General features: G+C 38.8%; 2 protein-coding genes across 2 annotated transcripts; both read left to right on the forward strand.

The window, feature by feature from the left end:
• Positions 1-862: 862 nt before the first annotated feature.
• acot20 (acyl-CoA thioesterase 20) lies at positions 863-5,155 on the forward strand. Its single transcript, XM_056765090.1, has 3 exons — positions 863-1,464; positions 1,833-2,035; positions 2,157-5,155. Exons 1-3 carry the CDS (start codon positions 951-953, stop codon positions 2,754-2,756), a joined length of 1,317 nt encoding a protein of 438 aa, XP_056621068.1. The 5' UTR covers positions 863-950; the 3' UTR covers positions 2,757-5,155.
• A 930-nt stretch (positions 5,156-6,085) lies between these two features.
• gpr176 (G protein-coupled receptor 176) lies at positions 6,086-12,959 on the forward strand. Its single transcript, XM_056765088.1, is given in 4 exon segments — positions 6,086-7,138; positions 9,968-10,223; positions 11,523-11,874; positions 11,876-12,959. Coding segments are annotated over 4 exon segments (1,644 nt in total). The 5' UTR covers positions 6,086-6,906; the 3' UTR covers positions 12,680-12,959.
• Positions 12,960-16,089: the final 3,130 nt, after the last annotated feature.

Genomic DNA, 16,089 nt, shown 5'->3' on the forward strand with positions numbered 1-16,089 from the left:
TACAGAAGCTCTATGTCGTTTTTCAGACTCTTCAGTATTTTTATCATTAATTGAAAACATACTGTGGAGGTAATAGATCACACAGTCATGCAGAGAGAGTGACAGCGCTAGTGCTAATCAGAATGAATGGCAGAGAAACATAAGTTATTTTTACTAAATAATGATTCAGCAGTTGATTGTGACATTTTATTTTATGGATTTGTGACTGTTGTTGTCACTTTGAAATATAAATGTTGCAGATTAACCGATTAATGTGATATTCATTTGAATAACAATAACTTGTATTTATGCTTTTCTGCATATTCTTTCTTAATTCTTTATTTTAGTAACGTATACAATATGTGGTGATTAGAGTGTGGCTCTCTCTCTATATATATATCCTCATTGGAGGCTGAGCCCCCCTAATATTGAAAACCTAGAATCGCCCCTGGCTCAGACTCAGTGTCTTTCTCCATTTTTCAAATGAAGCGCGCATCTAAAAGTTCCTTCCCAGTGTGTGAATGTGCGCGCGCTGTCATGACGACAACAACGGAACAACCTAGTCAGCAGTTCATCTGAGGGGTGGGTGTGGCAACAGTAGCGTGCTGAACTGTCAAGTAATGTTCGTTTGGTTGTCTGGGGCTCGAGGATATAGAGCGACCAACTTTTTTTGGAGCAAGTATTGATTATGCGTGACACGGTCTCAATTTGCGGGACGCATGAATTGGGCTTCAAACGCTGTGCGCGCACGCGCTACGCGGGACGGGTGGTCACCCTACTTTCACGTTATTTTATTATCCTAATCTGTCCGCCATGTGATTGGCCGCATGGTGTGCCCATCCAAATAAAGTCCCGCCCCTGACTGCGGTTTGGTTCGGCTCTTCCCGATGTGAATCGGCGCTTCTCCTTCGCTACAAAGACTCGGCTCTTAGAGCCGAATCTTTCGCGAACGACACATTTTCACAGACATAATGATTTCGGTGCTGAAGTTCATATCCAGACCTTTTGCGAGAAAAGCTTCAGCAAAAATGCATTACACCACTGGGGTAAACATAACACTTTTGCCCAGTTACAAATGCTCGTTTGAAGATCCGGTGCACGTGACCGTAAATGGTTTAAATCCGCGACAACGCGTGCAACTGCGCTCAAGGGTCACGGATGACAATGGCCTTGTTTTCCAGGCTTCGGCCACCTACGAGGCGTCCGACAATTGTCAGGTAGACCTCACCAGCCACCCCTCGCTTGGTGGCAGCTTTACCGGTATCGAACCAATGGGCTTATTCTGGGCTTTGAAAGCTGATACGGAAGCCTGCAAGTTCGCAAAAACAGACGTGACGCGTCCTGTTCTTGTTGACATTGAGGTTTTGAGCAACGATGAAGTAATAGCTCAAGCGACGAACGAGAGACACTGCATGGCCGATGGTGTCCGGAGGGTTCCGGTCACAGAAGGCAGGATCAGAGGAACTTTGTTTCTGCCACCCGCCGGTCAGTTGCTCTTCTGTAGTATTATGTTGGCAAGTGAAATGTTTCAACGCACTGCGTGTATTATGTATGTTGAACAATGTATTAGGACGATTACAACATGTTATTATTTTGCCGTTCACAGACTTAAAAGTGTATTTGTCAATGAATGACTTTGGAATCGATGTCCTTTAGTCGTATTCTGCGTCTTAAAGCGCCCCTCTGTGGCGAAACGGGGAAGGTGCAAGTGGCGTATTCTGTACCGTATTTGATACTATAACTTTCTGTTGTTAGGCACAAGGTTATACACTGCTCAAATAGCTGGGATTGCATTTAGGAATGTCTGTTAAAGTGTAAATAAAGGTCATAATGCTTATATGTTTGATTTTCAGGTACAGGACCATTTCCTGGGATTCTGGATACTTATGTTTTCAGAGGACTCCCTTTTGAGTTGAGAGCGGCTCTGTTGGCAAAACAAGGCTTTGCGGTGCTTGCCTTGGCCTTCCAGGGATACCAAGATTTACCCAAAAGGGCTGAAAAATTTCACCTGGAGTATTTTGAAGAGGGTATAGCATTTTTGCGACAACAGCCTGAGGTCAGTATGTACAACCATCGGAAGCTCTAAAGTAGTACAAAACCAAATCCCAATCTAAATTACATAACATTTAAATAACCCACGTCATTCAATTCTTGCACTTCTTTCTCTTTGTTCACAGGTCAAAGGCCAAAAAATTGGCCTAATTTCCATCTCAAAAAGTGGAGATCTCGCTTTGTCAATGGCAGCTTTTCTGCCTGGTATATCGGCTACTGTTTGGATCAACGGATGTAACGCCAATACTTTGGTCCCCGTGTACTACAAAGACGTTTGCCTTCCACCCCTGATGTTTGACATTGCAAAAACAAAAATAACACCATCAGGCATGCTAGATATTGGGGATGTTATGCACGACCCCATGTCCAAAAAAGGGCTCCCTAGTGTTATACCCATTGAGTGCAATACCGGTAACTTCATGTTCATAATGTCGGAAGCTGACAGAAATTGGCATAGTGCGTATTATGCGAGGCTAGCATGCGACAGATTGAAAGCACATGGGAAAAATAACTACGAGCTGGTGGCATATGAAAAGGCTGGTCACTTTATTGAGCTGCCCTATATGCCATTTTGTGTTGCAGACTTTCATGGTGTCGCAGGCAAAGTGGTTTACTTTGGTGGGGAGCCTAAGGCCCATTCTGAGGCACAGTTGGATGCATGGCCAAGGATTTTGAATTTTTTCAGAAAATACTTAGGAGCTACTTATCAAAGATCTATGCTTTAAAAGCAGGAGTATATATGACACTAAAGGGAGGTCAAGCCCTGCACCCTTGTTCTATTAAAATACTGATATTTTTCTAATATATTAAGTCAATAAGAATCAATGAAGCCAGTGTTTGATTTTGTATCATTTGCTTCGAATCATTGTTGTGTTTATTATTCATACAAAGTATGGAATTTTATTTTTTAAGTCAAGCAGTATGCGTTATCTTGGGTATTGTTATTATCTCATAGAGATTTAGTAAAATACAAACTGCTGCTAGCTTCTTTCCTGATTATGCATTCATTCACTCACTTAAAGTCCATTTTGTTGCACAGCCTCGAGCCTCCTTTTCACAGAAACCTTGAGGATCTCTTCAATCTTAATAGAGTGAGAATGTGGGTTATTTCTTCTATCTTTTTGATTTTTCAACATGTTTCTTCTACATGAATTCTGAGGAGATTGAGATCCTCTCTTCGCACACCCTCAGCGGTACTTACACCAGATCTTTTAGAGAGGACTTTGACATCGACACACTCCAGAGCCATTGCGTTTAACCTGGACCAGTTAGAGGAGGCTCTTCAACCTGGACCGGTTAGAGGAGGCTCTTCCTGTTGATTGACTGGAATAGATTCATTGTTTATATAGAAATGGTTACAATCATTGGCAGTGCCATTGCCCGGTATTCATCTTTGCAAGTTGTGAGATGAATTTTTTAATGAGCAGGCTTGCCTTTTGCAACCCGAATTCTGCAAATGTTGGGATGTGTTTTTTAAAGCAAAAAGACTTTAAAATCCCATGAGCTAAAAAGATTGTGAAATACTTTAAAAACAACGATTTTCAATGTCAAATTGCAAAGGCTTTGGAAATCTCATCTTCTACAGTGCATCATCAAAAGATACAGAGAAACCTCTGTGCGATTGTGCGTAAGGGAAAAGGCAGAAGACCTTTGTTGGATGGTTTATAAAGGCTCATTTAAAATGGATTGTTCAAAGTGGAAAAGTGTTTTATGGTCAGACCTACGAGTCAAAATTGGACATTCTTGTTGAGAAAGCCAGCATCTCTGGTGGTATGTGGGTGCATAGGTGCATACAGTAAGGGCAGCTTGCATGTTTTGGAAGGCACTATGAATGCTTAAAGGTTCATAAAGGTTTTCGGAACCGTCTATTGCAGGGAAGCCTTGTGTATTTCAGCAGGACAATGCAAAACCACATACTTCAGCTATTATAACAGCATTGCTTCGTAGTACAAGAGTCCGGGTGCTGAATTGACCTGCCTGCAGTCCATAACTTTCACCTACAGAGATCATTGGGCGCATCATTAAATGAAAAACACATCCACAAACTCTTCAGCAGCTGGAAACCTATATCAGGCAAGAATAGGACCCAAATACCATCACCAAAACTACAGAAACTTATAACCTTGTTGCCCAGATGTCTTTAAACTGTTTTGAAAAGGAGATGCTGCTTCACCATGGTAAACATTTCCCCGTGCCAACTTCTTGGAGACCTGTAGCAAGAATCCATTTTGAAACCAGCTCCTTTTGCGCAAATAACTGTAAACGTTTTAACATTTGTTGTGTTCGCTATGTTCTATTGTAAATAATACGTTGTCTCGTCTGATTATAAAGTTTTCATTTTATTCAAATTTAAAAAAGGTCCCAACATTTCTGGAATTCGGGTTGTATAAGGTCTTACATGGTTAGTTTTACAGTCTTTTACCAGTTGACTGTCTACCCATAGAGTACAGATATTTTTAATTATTAAGCCAACAATAACCTGTAATGCTAGTCTTGGTCCAAAAACAAAATGCACAAGCTTCCCCAGTCAAACACTCAACACATTGTCGCCTACATATGCGGTCAAACGCCACCTAGTGTACAACAATGGTAATACATCAAAACCTTTCCACACAACAGGCAATGCAGTCTACAGTAATGCTAATTCGCGTAATACATTTTTAATAGCTCAAACATGATGTCATAAACCATCTCCACTTTATTGAATATACACATCACAATTAACACTGCAGTATCCTGTCAAACAGAATACAGCATTACAGCATTATTGTGGGGAAAAAGGAAACAGATGAGGGTTGGTTGAAAGCTCTTTCCTTAGAGACTATAAATAGCATTTTATGTGAGCTACAGAGCTCGGTCTTCAAATGAAAAAAATTCTGGTCCCGTTGGGCAATGCAGTTCACACGTCAAAATGCATTAGGCTGTGAACTTTCTTCGTGAATAGCAAAATATGCTAACGTGAGAATAATGTTGCCCTATTAAATATACAAATATTTCAAAATCTGCAGTATTATATATAAAACAGACGATATCATTAAAATGAGACAATAAGACCATAACAGAAACGTTTTAATAAACATTACACCTTGCCAAAAATGTTATTGTTCAGTACGCATGAATACAGTCAAATGCTTTCATACAATCTAAAATACTTATTAAATAAAAAACAAATGCTTAATAAAATTGTACACACATTGTACTCTCTTGTTGATCTCTCTCTATTGCTGAAATATTATCAGTCTACATATGCAGGCCTATGTGTAAAATTGTGGTAATATTAATTCAAACATAAATAACTTTAAATAGTGCATATGCACAAATAAATTTCAGTGTTAAAAAAACATTACAGTGCTACGGCTGCAGGATAGGACGTATACTCAGCTTTTATGTATATGTCACTGTATTAGTCAGTAATAATTTACTGCTTGTGCAAAAGAAAGCTTTCTGTATAATTGTTTGTGTGGGTGTAAGCTTTAAAGAAAACAATGGTAGAATGAGTTGAATGAACAAACTTGCTTTTGTATAGCGTATGCACAGGAAAATCTGCCGTATACTTCATACAATCTGTCGAAATTCCTCACGGGATGTCTAAATTCTCCCCCAGCCACAAAGAACCCAGCACAAGAAAACATCAAGTAAACAAAAGCAGACCATGAACTAATTGAAAGCAGGTCTGCTATGTGTATGCTGTTATTAAGGTTTGCAAAATTAAAACACAGAATGGAAAGACAATTCCATTATGTATAATAAACGGATGTAAATGTTCCTGACTTTCAACTAGTAGCGTATTGCGGTAGCAACACACAGGTCATGGGTTCGAATTCCAAGCAAGCAACATATAGCCTACATGCTGATTTATTGTCAGTCGCTTTGGATAAATAAGAATTCATAAATAAGAATTTAAATAAGAATCGCATAATTGTGACAAATGTCAATAACCCTCATTAATATTAATGGATAGCGCGAATATCGTTTTAGGTCAGGAGATTTTTAACAGCCTTATGACACGCGCCTTTAACTCGCATTAAATCGTGCAAAGCGCGTGTTTAGACCACGAGCTCGCCAAACAAGCTAACGTTACTCATTTCAGATTAACGCTACTGGTTCGATTTCTCACGGTCGTCTCGGAGACAGGCACCGTGACGTCTTATTTCGAGCGCCCACCTTTCACTGGAATCACTTTCAATGAAGCCCGATTGTCACTAAAAACCCAGCGGGGTGCCTGGGGTCGGCACGCACTGACATGACACGAAACGTGGGTTCCGTTTCTCGGGAAAACAATTTTGTCTCCGAATACAAGCAATTCTGACTAAAACTATTCAGGGAAAATGGTATCATACGGGTATGTTGGTCATTTCTCTGTAATATAGTCGCTTTGGTTTATCGAACAAGCTTGTCTGTGCGTTGTTTGGCATAGTTACGCGCCGATTCCTCTCAAAATGATGAATAGTGTTTCATGTCAAGAAGTTCATTTACGCGACATGTGAATGTTTCTCAATAACATAGAGCATAGCCGTCATTGTCATATCGCTCAGCATCAATGACATGCTCTAGTCTACACAACGCGATATGTGCTGTGTAAACCTTGTGTATTACGCAATTTTGAACAGCATTTAGTGACAAGACCAACAGCGCGATGCAGATTTCAAAGCAAATATGCAGCATTCACATTTGGGACATGCGATGCGCAGGAAAGATCTTCGCTCGGCGCGTTCTCTCGTGCTCAAATGCAAACGTTTCACGCTGTCGGTAATTACGGGTAAGTGGGAAAAACTCGGGAGACGCGTGTGTTAGAAATGATGATGGACGCAACATCTTAACGCTCTGTTCGCCACGCCGCGCAAGCACTGATCTGAAGAATCATAGAAATGAACGATGATGGAAGCGGACAACGCGGAGAGCTGGGGTTCTTTCTCGGAAAACGGAAGCATACGTTTTAACGTCTCGGATCTGGGTTTCCGAAACGCGTCGTCCCCGGTGGGTCTGTGGGGTGATGCTCAAGATAAAGAGGTGAAACGACTGGAGGAGATTCTCCACGCGCAGGAGAGAGCATACAGAGATTTCACCATCACCATTCAAGTTTTCATTCTGATCGGCTCCCTTTTAGGTAAGTATGCATAGGAAATAAAAACGAAGGGGATTGTGTTGATGTGCATGGTTTTTAAAATGTCAAAGAATGACGATTTAAACGACGATTGTGAATGCGAGATCAAAATCACACGTTTGCCCATTTTACCAGATGCCACAGGGTGTATGCTCAGATTAAGTGACAGATGAGAAATTGTAAACAAAGGCTGTTCATTATTGAGCATTCATTTACGCACAGGTGCTGTCATTAGTCATGGTACAGCAAATCTTTTCCCTTTTCAATTTATATGACATCTAAATGCATTTTTGGGACTCAACTGAAAAAAGATGGAGATGTATTTACAGATTGTTTAAAGAATGTGCTTTTTGACACTGTATAAACAAAAAAAGCCTAATTTCAAATATTGCATTGACATGCATCCCAAATAAAAAAATGTGTGAATAGTACTTATTCTTCCACATTGCACAGCCATGATTATCACATCCCGAACCAAATCACTGTGTGTCAAGACAGATCCATTAGAATGGGATGCTGCCAGGACATTCATGTTTACTGGTGATGATAACTGATCACAGAGTGCTCAATCCGTATGACATATCCTTAAAGAATGTCTTTAGGGGCTGACAGCCCATCACTCTAAACAGTGATACATGGGGTAAAACATTTTTCTTTCCCTTGGTATATAGCTAAAACTGTAGAAGACAACCCACTATTGTATCTCCTCAAACACAATGTATTCAAAGCAAACCAATCAATAAAAAGTGAATGAATAGAAATAGAATATCGGCTAGTTTAAAAGTGATAAATTCATTGTTGAGAAACAAATGAGGTTAAGATTTATGTATTGATTTTAGTAGATTCTAGTGATTTCTCCGTACTATTTCTGAAGTATGAGGCAAGTTCCTTAAGACTCAAACAAATGAGCCACCACATGACCGATTAGCCAACAGAAATCTTGGAATAATACCGGTAATCTGATGACTGGCCAAATCTTTGGATCAAGGCTCAGTAGACTATTGAAACACATTCAAATGCATGTATTGAGATATTAAATATGTTTGGGACGTGGACATATCCAGTGGTATAACATTCATCATGGAGAAATGTATAAACTACCCACATAAACATAACTTAAAAAAAAAATCAAATATAAAAACATAAGATATTTGCCACATTCTTCACTTATGATAATTAGAAGATTCATGAACAGCCGCTACAATACAGTTCAATACAAATCTCTTTAATACCTTTGAAGCAAACAGGTTCCATTGGCGTTTCCTCTTTTCAACATCCAAACAGGTTAAAAGACTTGGGCGATCCACTAATGGACCCCTTTAATGTCTAAACACTACTGTTAGCCACAAAAGTACTGGAGACCTATGTGAACAACTGGACAATCGTCTAACACTGTAAGCTTGCACTCCAATGTCACCGGGGTAATAACACAAAGCCAGCAACAGATGGATGTTTCTGTGGTTTGCTATTTCATGTGCATGGTAATGGAAAAGATGAAAGCCAGACGCACCTCCTGAAATTGTGTCAGGTATAATAACGTGCTGGGTGGAGAACACCGATCCCGTAAGTTCTCTGTTCACATCAACGTCTAGGAAGAGAAACGTCTCAAATTCCATTTCAGCTCAGGCCGTGTGAATTCCATGATATCCTTGCAAAGTAAATTCTTTAATGCAAATAATTTAGTAGATTTCCACTTGGAAATGTCATGAGTCCTTTATGGTTGGCAACATGCGAAATGGTTTTGCAAGGTCTTTAGCGATTTATCTATAACATGAGGAATGTCAGCTACCTGTGGTGATGCTTTTGAAACGCTATCAATGAAAGTGGTTATAGCCATCAGCAGTGGCGTACTGAACTGACATACACTTGGACAGCCTTCATAGGGCATAGATCATTATAAAACATAATGCCAAATGCTTAAGGATGTGACTGTGAAGTAGCCAAGAAGGGTTTCAGATTTAAGCGAAATTGATTTTTTTCAGTGACTGCGTCTCACTGTGCTCTCACACTGAGACAGATCATTCAGACAAACAGCTCAATCACAACTGAACCATCAGCTATAAGTGCTGCAAGCTTGGACATCTGCTTCTTAAATTGATCACAGAGCGAAATAAAAAGCCACACGGTCATATTAGAAACTATTTCAAACAAATGGATATGCATGACCATTTATGTGTGCTTATATAACAGGATATTTGATCTAGTCAGAGAACTACAGACAACATTTCTCCAAAGTTCCAAATGAAACAATCGTTTTTTTTAGTAGCACGTAAAATAATTCAAAAACTAAAATGGTCAAAATAACAAAAAAGATGCGATTTTTGCAGATCTTGAATACAAGAAAACAAGTTCATATTCATGTTAAAACAAATCAACATTCTTGTCATTTTCACACCAACACTTTTATCCGAAACAACAGAAAAACATCACAAAAATCAGGCCAAAAACACTCAATACAACTAGATAAGACATTGATTCTCTCTATTTTTTTCCAGAACTTAATTTCTCACAGTATATGTGTGTTCATGACTTCAGCTGTCTTTTGGAGGTTGTGATTTCTTAAGCAGATCATCAAGAGATGTAAATGCTTGTTTGTCTTTCAGAATAACATGAGATTGAGGCTTCTGTGCCATTGAGAAGTCAAAGAGATTATGACTTGTGTGTTTCCCCCCTCTCACTAGCTTGCTACCCTCAGGTATCCATTGCCATGGGAACTAAGATTGAGGCTATTCTTGGCTGTCCCATTCTTAAATGTATTCATTAGTGTCCCTTTTGTTGCTTGACCCATGCTGGCGAATCTTTAACCTAATCTCTTTCTCTCCTCACCTACAGGCAATGCTGCAGTGCTGTGGTGCACCTATTACACCAACGTATTCAAGTCCGTCACAAACCTCTTCATCAAAAACCTGGCCTGCTCTGGCATATGTGCGGGGTTGGTGTGCATCCCCTTTGACATAGCTGTGAGTGCCATGAGCCCCCTGTGCTGTCTGTGGGTCCACACGCTCCTATTCTGCAAAGCTGTAAAATTCCTACACAGGCTTTTATGCTCGGTCACTGTGCTGAACTTCGCTGTCATCGCCCTGGACAGGTAAGCAGATCTTTCTAAGGAATTCATCTTTTGCTCAATGCTAATAGGGCAACGTTTTAAATTGACCTCAATCAAACGATTAGTAGTCTCAGACAAACTTTAACAGAATAAGACAGTTACTGATCGCTTAAAAAAATGGGGAAAATCCTCTTAGCGTGGTGTTCAGAACCACAGTTCTACTCAACCCCTGGGCACCAGCTGTTTCGCAAGCTACTGCTTCCATAGCAACATACGCTGCAGAACCCTTTATCAACTCATTGAATAATTTATTGTGCTTTGCACAGAAGCCGTTCTTGCCGTCAAAAATCTTCACTTGACGAACACATGCAGGCACACACTACAGGCACACATTGCTTCACATGTACAAAGAATATTAACATGATGATATTCATGTCACATACAATGGAACATTACCATGCTCCATTAACATGATATCCATACCTCACACTTTTCATTCTTTCTTTTCTGAAGTTTTCTGTTTTAAAATTAAACATTTATATATTTGTTTGTTTGTTTTTATATACGGAGAAAGGAACCTTTTTTGCTATAAAAGATTTGCTTTTAAGAAGACATCAAGGTTATGTAATTGACCAAAACCCAGAGGAAAATTTGAAAGGTTGCGTTTTGTCATAGCTCAGGAGTTTTTATCGGAGTTCTCTGTTGCGTTTCATTTTAAGTCAACTTTGTCGGTTGTTTCTCTGTAAATTGCTCAGAAGAAATAAGAATAGGAATAAATAAAAGATATTTTTTAAATAAAAGAAGATAAAAAATGTATACAACAATTAAAAAAAAATTATACTATCAACTCCTTAGAAGAAATCAAATTCCTTAGAAGAAATAAAAAAACGAATACAATATTTTATTAATATAATTTTAACAAAATAAAATAATGAAAAACTATATAGTGAAATTATAAAAAGATTGAATTAAAATGATAATTAATTAATTTAAATATTTATGAATATATGAATAAAAATACATTTTTAATAATTTATAAAATAATTACGATCATGGGCCCATAAAATAAATGTAGTTTGTACTATAGTAAAATATCTGGATTTGGTAAGTGTTGATAAGAAATGCAAATCTGAGTTCAATGTGTATGACACTACTAAGATCTTATAATAGTCTGAGAGCCTTAGGCAAAGGTTTCAATTTGCTCTCAATTTAATATTTTTTAGGCATTTAATCAAGTTTCTACTAAAGAGTCCTCATCTGATTTTTCATCTTATGGAAATGTAAACATAGCTGCATCTAATTGTACATACTAACATTACTTTCCTTCTCATCAAATTTCAGGTACTACTCTGTTTTATATCCGCTGGAGAGAAAGATATCAAATGCCAAATCCATGAATTTGGTAATCTACATCTGGGCGCATGCAGTAGTTGCCAGTGTCCCTGTATTTGCCATCAGCAACGTGGCTGATATCTATGCCACCTCTTCTTGCTCCGACAGCCAGTCGCTGGGACATCTGATTTACATGGTTACTTACAACATCACAACACTTATTTTACCACTAGCAGTGGTGTTTATAGCCATGGTCTTAATCCGACGGGCACTAAGCACCAGCCAGAAGAAGAAAGTTATCATAGCTGCGTTGCGGACCCCTCAAAACAGCATTTCTATCCCGTATGTGTCTCAGCGCGAGGGCTGAACTCCACGTCACTCTGTTGTCCATCGTGCTTGTATTTGTACTCTGTAGCGCCCCCTATGCTGCCCTGGTGGTATATCGTGCAGTTCTCGGGGCCGCAAAAACCTCATCTTGGTTACAGTTAACCGCTCTATGGCTGCCAAAGGTCTCTCTCCTCACCAACCCACTGTTTCTCCTCACTGTAAACCGCTCAGTGCGCCGCTGTCTTCTCGACATGATGGCAAGCCTCCAGCGTCGCTACAGCCGAAGGAACATGGTCAGCTCCGGGGGGCTGGGAGAAGTCGGGGTGCTGGGGGGTGAGACCGTCGCTCGCTCAGGTAGTCAGCTACTGGAGATGTTCAACATCGGCCAACAGCAGATCTTCAGGCCGAATGAGGACGAAGAAGATGAGAATGAAATCTCATCAGTGGCCAACTTTCAGCCCAAAGATGAAGTACAGACCGCAACCGGCAGGGCAGGAGGGGCGCTGGGAGAGTTACGTAAACAGCAGTCCGTGGATGGGGTTCGAGAGGAGGGTTTGACGTTACCAAAACATTCCCCTGTTCAGTCTTGTGCCTACTCCTCTTCCCAAGTCGCTCCTGCGACGCCCACAGACCCGGACGATACAACCCAGTTTGGTTTTGGCCCGTTTGAGCTGCCGCCACAGTGGCTGCCTGAAACCAGGAACAGTAAGAAAAGATTACTGCCCCCGTTGGGGAATACACCGGAGGAGCTGATCCAGACCAAGCAGCCCAGAGTGAGACCTGAAAGACGCATTAGTAGAAACAATAAAGTTAGTACCTTTCCTAATGTAGACGCATGAAAAGTACATGATTAAACATTTTTTGGGACCAAATCGTGAAAAGCCGAGAAGAAACACAGCCTCTGTTTTATACTTGAAGAGAACATTTTTAGTATTTTTGGGTACAGAGAAACAGTAGGATTTTTTTCTTGCTTTCATCTGTTTGGGTTTATTAATAGACTGCCAAACAATTTAACTGACAGATTATCAGCCCTGCACAGGAAATGCTAGAAACAACCACACAGTAGGCATGAATTATAACATTTAATATTGCAATGGTGAATAAAATTAATCCCCAGGCCATGCTGTGTTGAATGTGTTTTTAGTGAAATCATTTTTTTTATATAAAGGTAGTATGTGGGTTGAATAAATGACGCACTGTATATATTCAATTTCCTGTCAGTAGCGTAATGGACAATATTTGCGCAGTGAAAGAACATAACGCTGTTTGAAAGAACTGTATGTGTCAGTTAGGATGAAGTCTTGATTTATTTGTTTGCACGGAAGTATAAAAGTCTTTAAACCATTACATTTTAAATGGAGAGTGAAAGAGGCCATGTTGTATTTGCAAGTTGCACAAAACAGCCAGAGCGTTCTTAAATGGCAACATTACCACAGATTCACAAGCAGTTATTACATTGCGTGCATCACATTATTAATCCGATCAATCTTTAGGACCCACAACACATTAACCCAGAGTTTACAAATATACATTGGGAAACTGACATGATTACCCTGGATTAATGGATTAAATCCAGGGTAAAGAATGAAGAGTGAACATGGGACAAGATTGTGTTTACACACTGTTAAGAGTGACCTAATGTTAGAAGTTTGTGAAAGACTGTTATTCTAATGGAAGTGTAATGAGTGAGCTTTGATCCCATTCTCACTAATCTGTGATGATTAGATCGTATCCCTATCAGAAACATCACAGCTGCTATATAAAGCCTAAGATTTGCAAATTTGGATCTGGTATGTTGGGAAACAGAGTGCATTTATTATTTAACGTCTGTTTGAAAGCCCTATTTCAGTTGAATCATTTGGTCAGTTGTCTTTGAGATACTGATGTTTGCAGAAGTCTATAGCTCTCTTTGTCAGGAAACATTGAGGTCATTTGAAGAGTAGGTGTTAAATGTACATGTTGTAGATAACAGGATTTTGATTTGTTTGGGTTTTATTGTTTTATTATTTCTTTATATTACTAAGTTTTCATTATGTACTTTCTTGAAAAAAAAATAGTACTTTCTCAGTTTATTTATACATATTTTACTGGTCTCTTATAGATTTACAAGTTATTTGGAAGATGAAATTATATCTGTCCAGTGCATTTACATAAGATTAAAATGGATTTAATTACATAATATTCATGAAAAACTATATTTATAACAAAATACCTTCCAAAAATAAGAATACTCAGTCTCCATAGTGCTTCGAAAGGGAGGGGTGGAGTTAGATGCCGCTAAAATTACACAAAGGTCCTATTATAAGTATTATCCTACTTTAAATGGAAGACAAGCAAACTTTGATTACACAAAATAATTAACAACTGCATTTTTCTATGAAGTACATACATTATGAGAAGAATAAAAGTAGACTGAAAGTATACTTTTTCATTTGTTAAAGATGTATATAGCACGTCTTGAATCAACACCTTTTTTTTGTAAGGGATTCCAAAACTATTTAGTGAAATTGGTTCAATAAATCTTGTGAGTGACGTATTTTCTAAATTGAGTATATAAGTATGTCTGCCCTCACTAAATGCTTACATGAAAAAACAATGTTTTTCTGTTGAGTGTAAAGCCAAAGATTAATCTCTTGCATGTGACTACAGCTGAAGAAGAAACGTTTGTTGTTCCTAACAAGTTTTTTTTCCATATACCGGTTTTAGTTTCATTCATATAAATGTCTTGGTGGATTTTGAAATACTTCCTATTTGTTTAATGTGTTTTCCAACCTCCCTCGTCCATCTGTTTTAACAGAAAAAATATGCTTTTAATTATAAAAACAAAATGTAAGTAATACCACAGTCAAGTAATGACATTTCCACATTGCCTCTTTAAATTTGCGGTATTAACATGTTTTGATGCCCCTTGTGTCACTTGTAACAAATGTAAATTCTTTGTTATGGTCAGTGAACTTCTCGATTAAACCGCTGGAATGGATCTCTATTTCTCTACACCACAGCCGGTTTGTGAAATTACGGCTTGACAGAGTGCTTTGTGCGTGAATATAGAAAAAGGTCAAGCAAAATTTGTTTTGAATGTTATGTGGAAAATGATTTTCCTGCATTTTATTGGCACTTTTAACATTTGTTTGCTCCTTTTTTTTAAAAACATTAGTTAGTTGTCTTATACAAGCAGGGGTTCACTCTCAAGTATTAGGTAAACAAAATCCCTCAAAACTGGAGGCACAGGTTTATTTGATACAAGGGGTTGCCTAGCAACAGATAACCCAGTTGATTTAAAGCCCCTGACATGCATAAAAGCCGACTTGATTGGAAGAGTTGTTTCTGGCTTTTTGTTGCATTCAGACAAAGGGTTTCATTAACCATCTTGAATAACATTGTCTCTGATATCAACCTGATGTAAAACCTGAGCATCTCCTCAGGAGGCTGGTCAACCTTTGGTATATTCTGAGATATAATTTGTGCTTCTATTTGTGCCTACAACAGTTTCATGTATACAAACACTCAAAATGTTATTCCAATGTATGTTCTAAAATGACATGGTTACAGCTTATACCTTTGAAACTGCTTTTGTATTTTAGTTGTTCATGTGCTGGTTACTAATACCCGATTATAGCAAACCAGTTTATGCAAAGTAGTTTATATTTATATGTTTAAATATGAAAATCCCTTCCATAATGCATGGCTGGTTGCTATAATCAAGCAGCCAGCTTATCAAGGTAAAAGCTCACTTCTGACAACCATACATTTTTTGTATTAGAATGACTTTTGCATCTGTCTAGAATGTGATGAATAAAACACTGACCGGCTGTGGTCCAGCCCTGAGGATATTAGCTCTTTTCAAGAGGACTCAGAAGCTAAATTTTCCACATAAGATGGAAACACTCGGCTGCAGAAACATGGACAATCGCTTCCCGTTGAGTCAGTGAAGCCCATCTGAATTCGGACAACCCACCATATCCTTCTACATTATGAAAATGCTCTCCCTGAAAGGTAACAGCAAGCAGTGTCATCACATCTCAAGTATCTTGATCCAAAGACACAACTGCACTGAGAGACAGGGAGCTCTTATCAAACAAGCATATAAAATGAAGATCCAGTATATGTAGAATGCTAAGGAATTGGTTTAGTATGCAGTACTATTGAAATATATACCTGTATCTGCACAAACTTAAGGCATGTAATTGATTTGCTCTCATCCTGTCTGCCATATGTGTCGTCTGAGCATGCTCAAAAACTGGTCCTC

Source organism: Triplophysa dalaica, chromosome 13 (assembly GCF_015846415.1).
Source record: "Triplophysa dalaica isolate WHDGS20190420 chromosome 13, ASM1584641v1, whole genome shotgun sequence".
Lineage (NCBI taxonomy): Eukaryota > Metazoa > Chordata > Actinopteri > Cypriniformes > Nemacheilidae > Triplophysa > Triplophysa dalaica.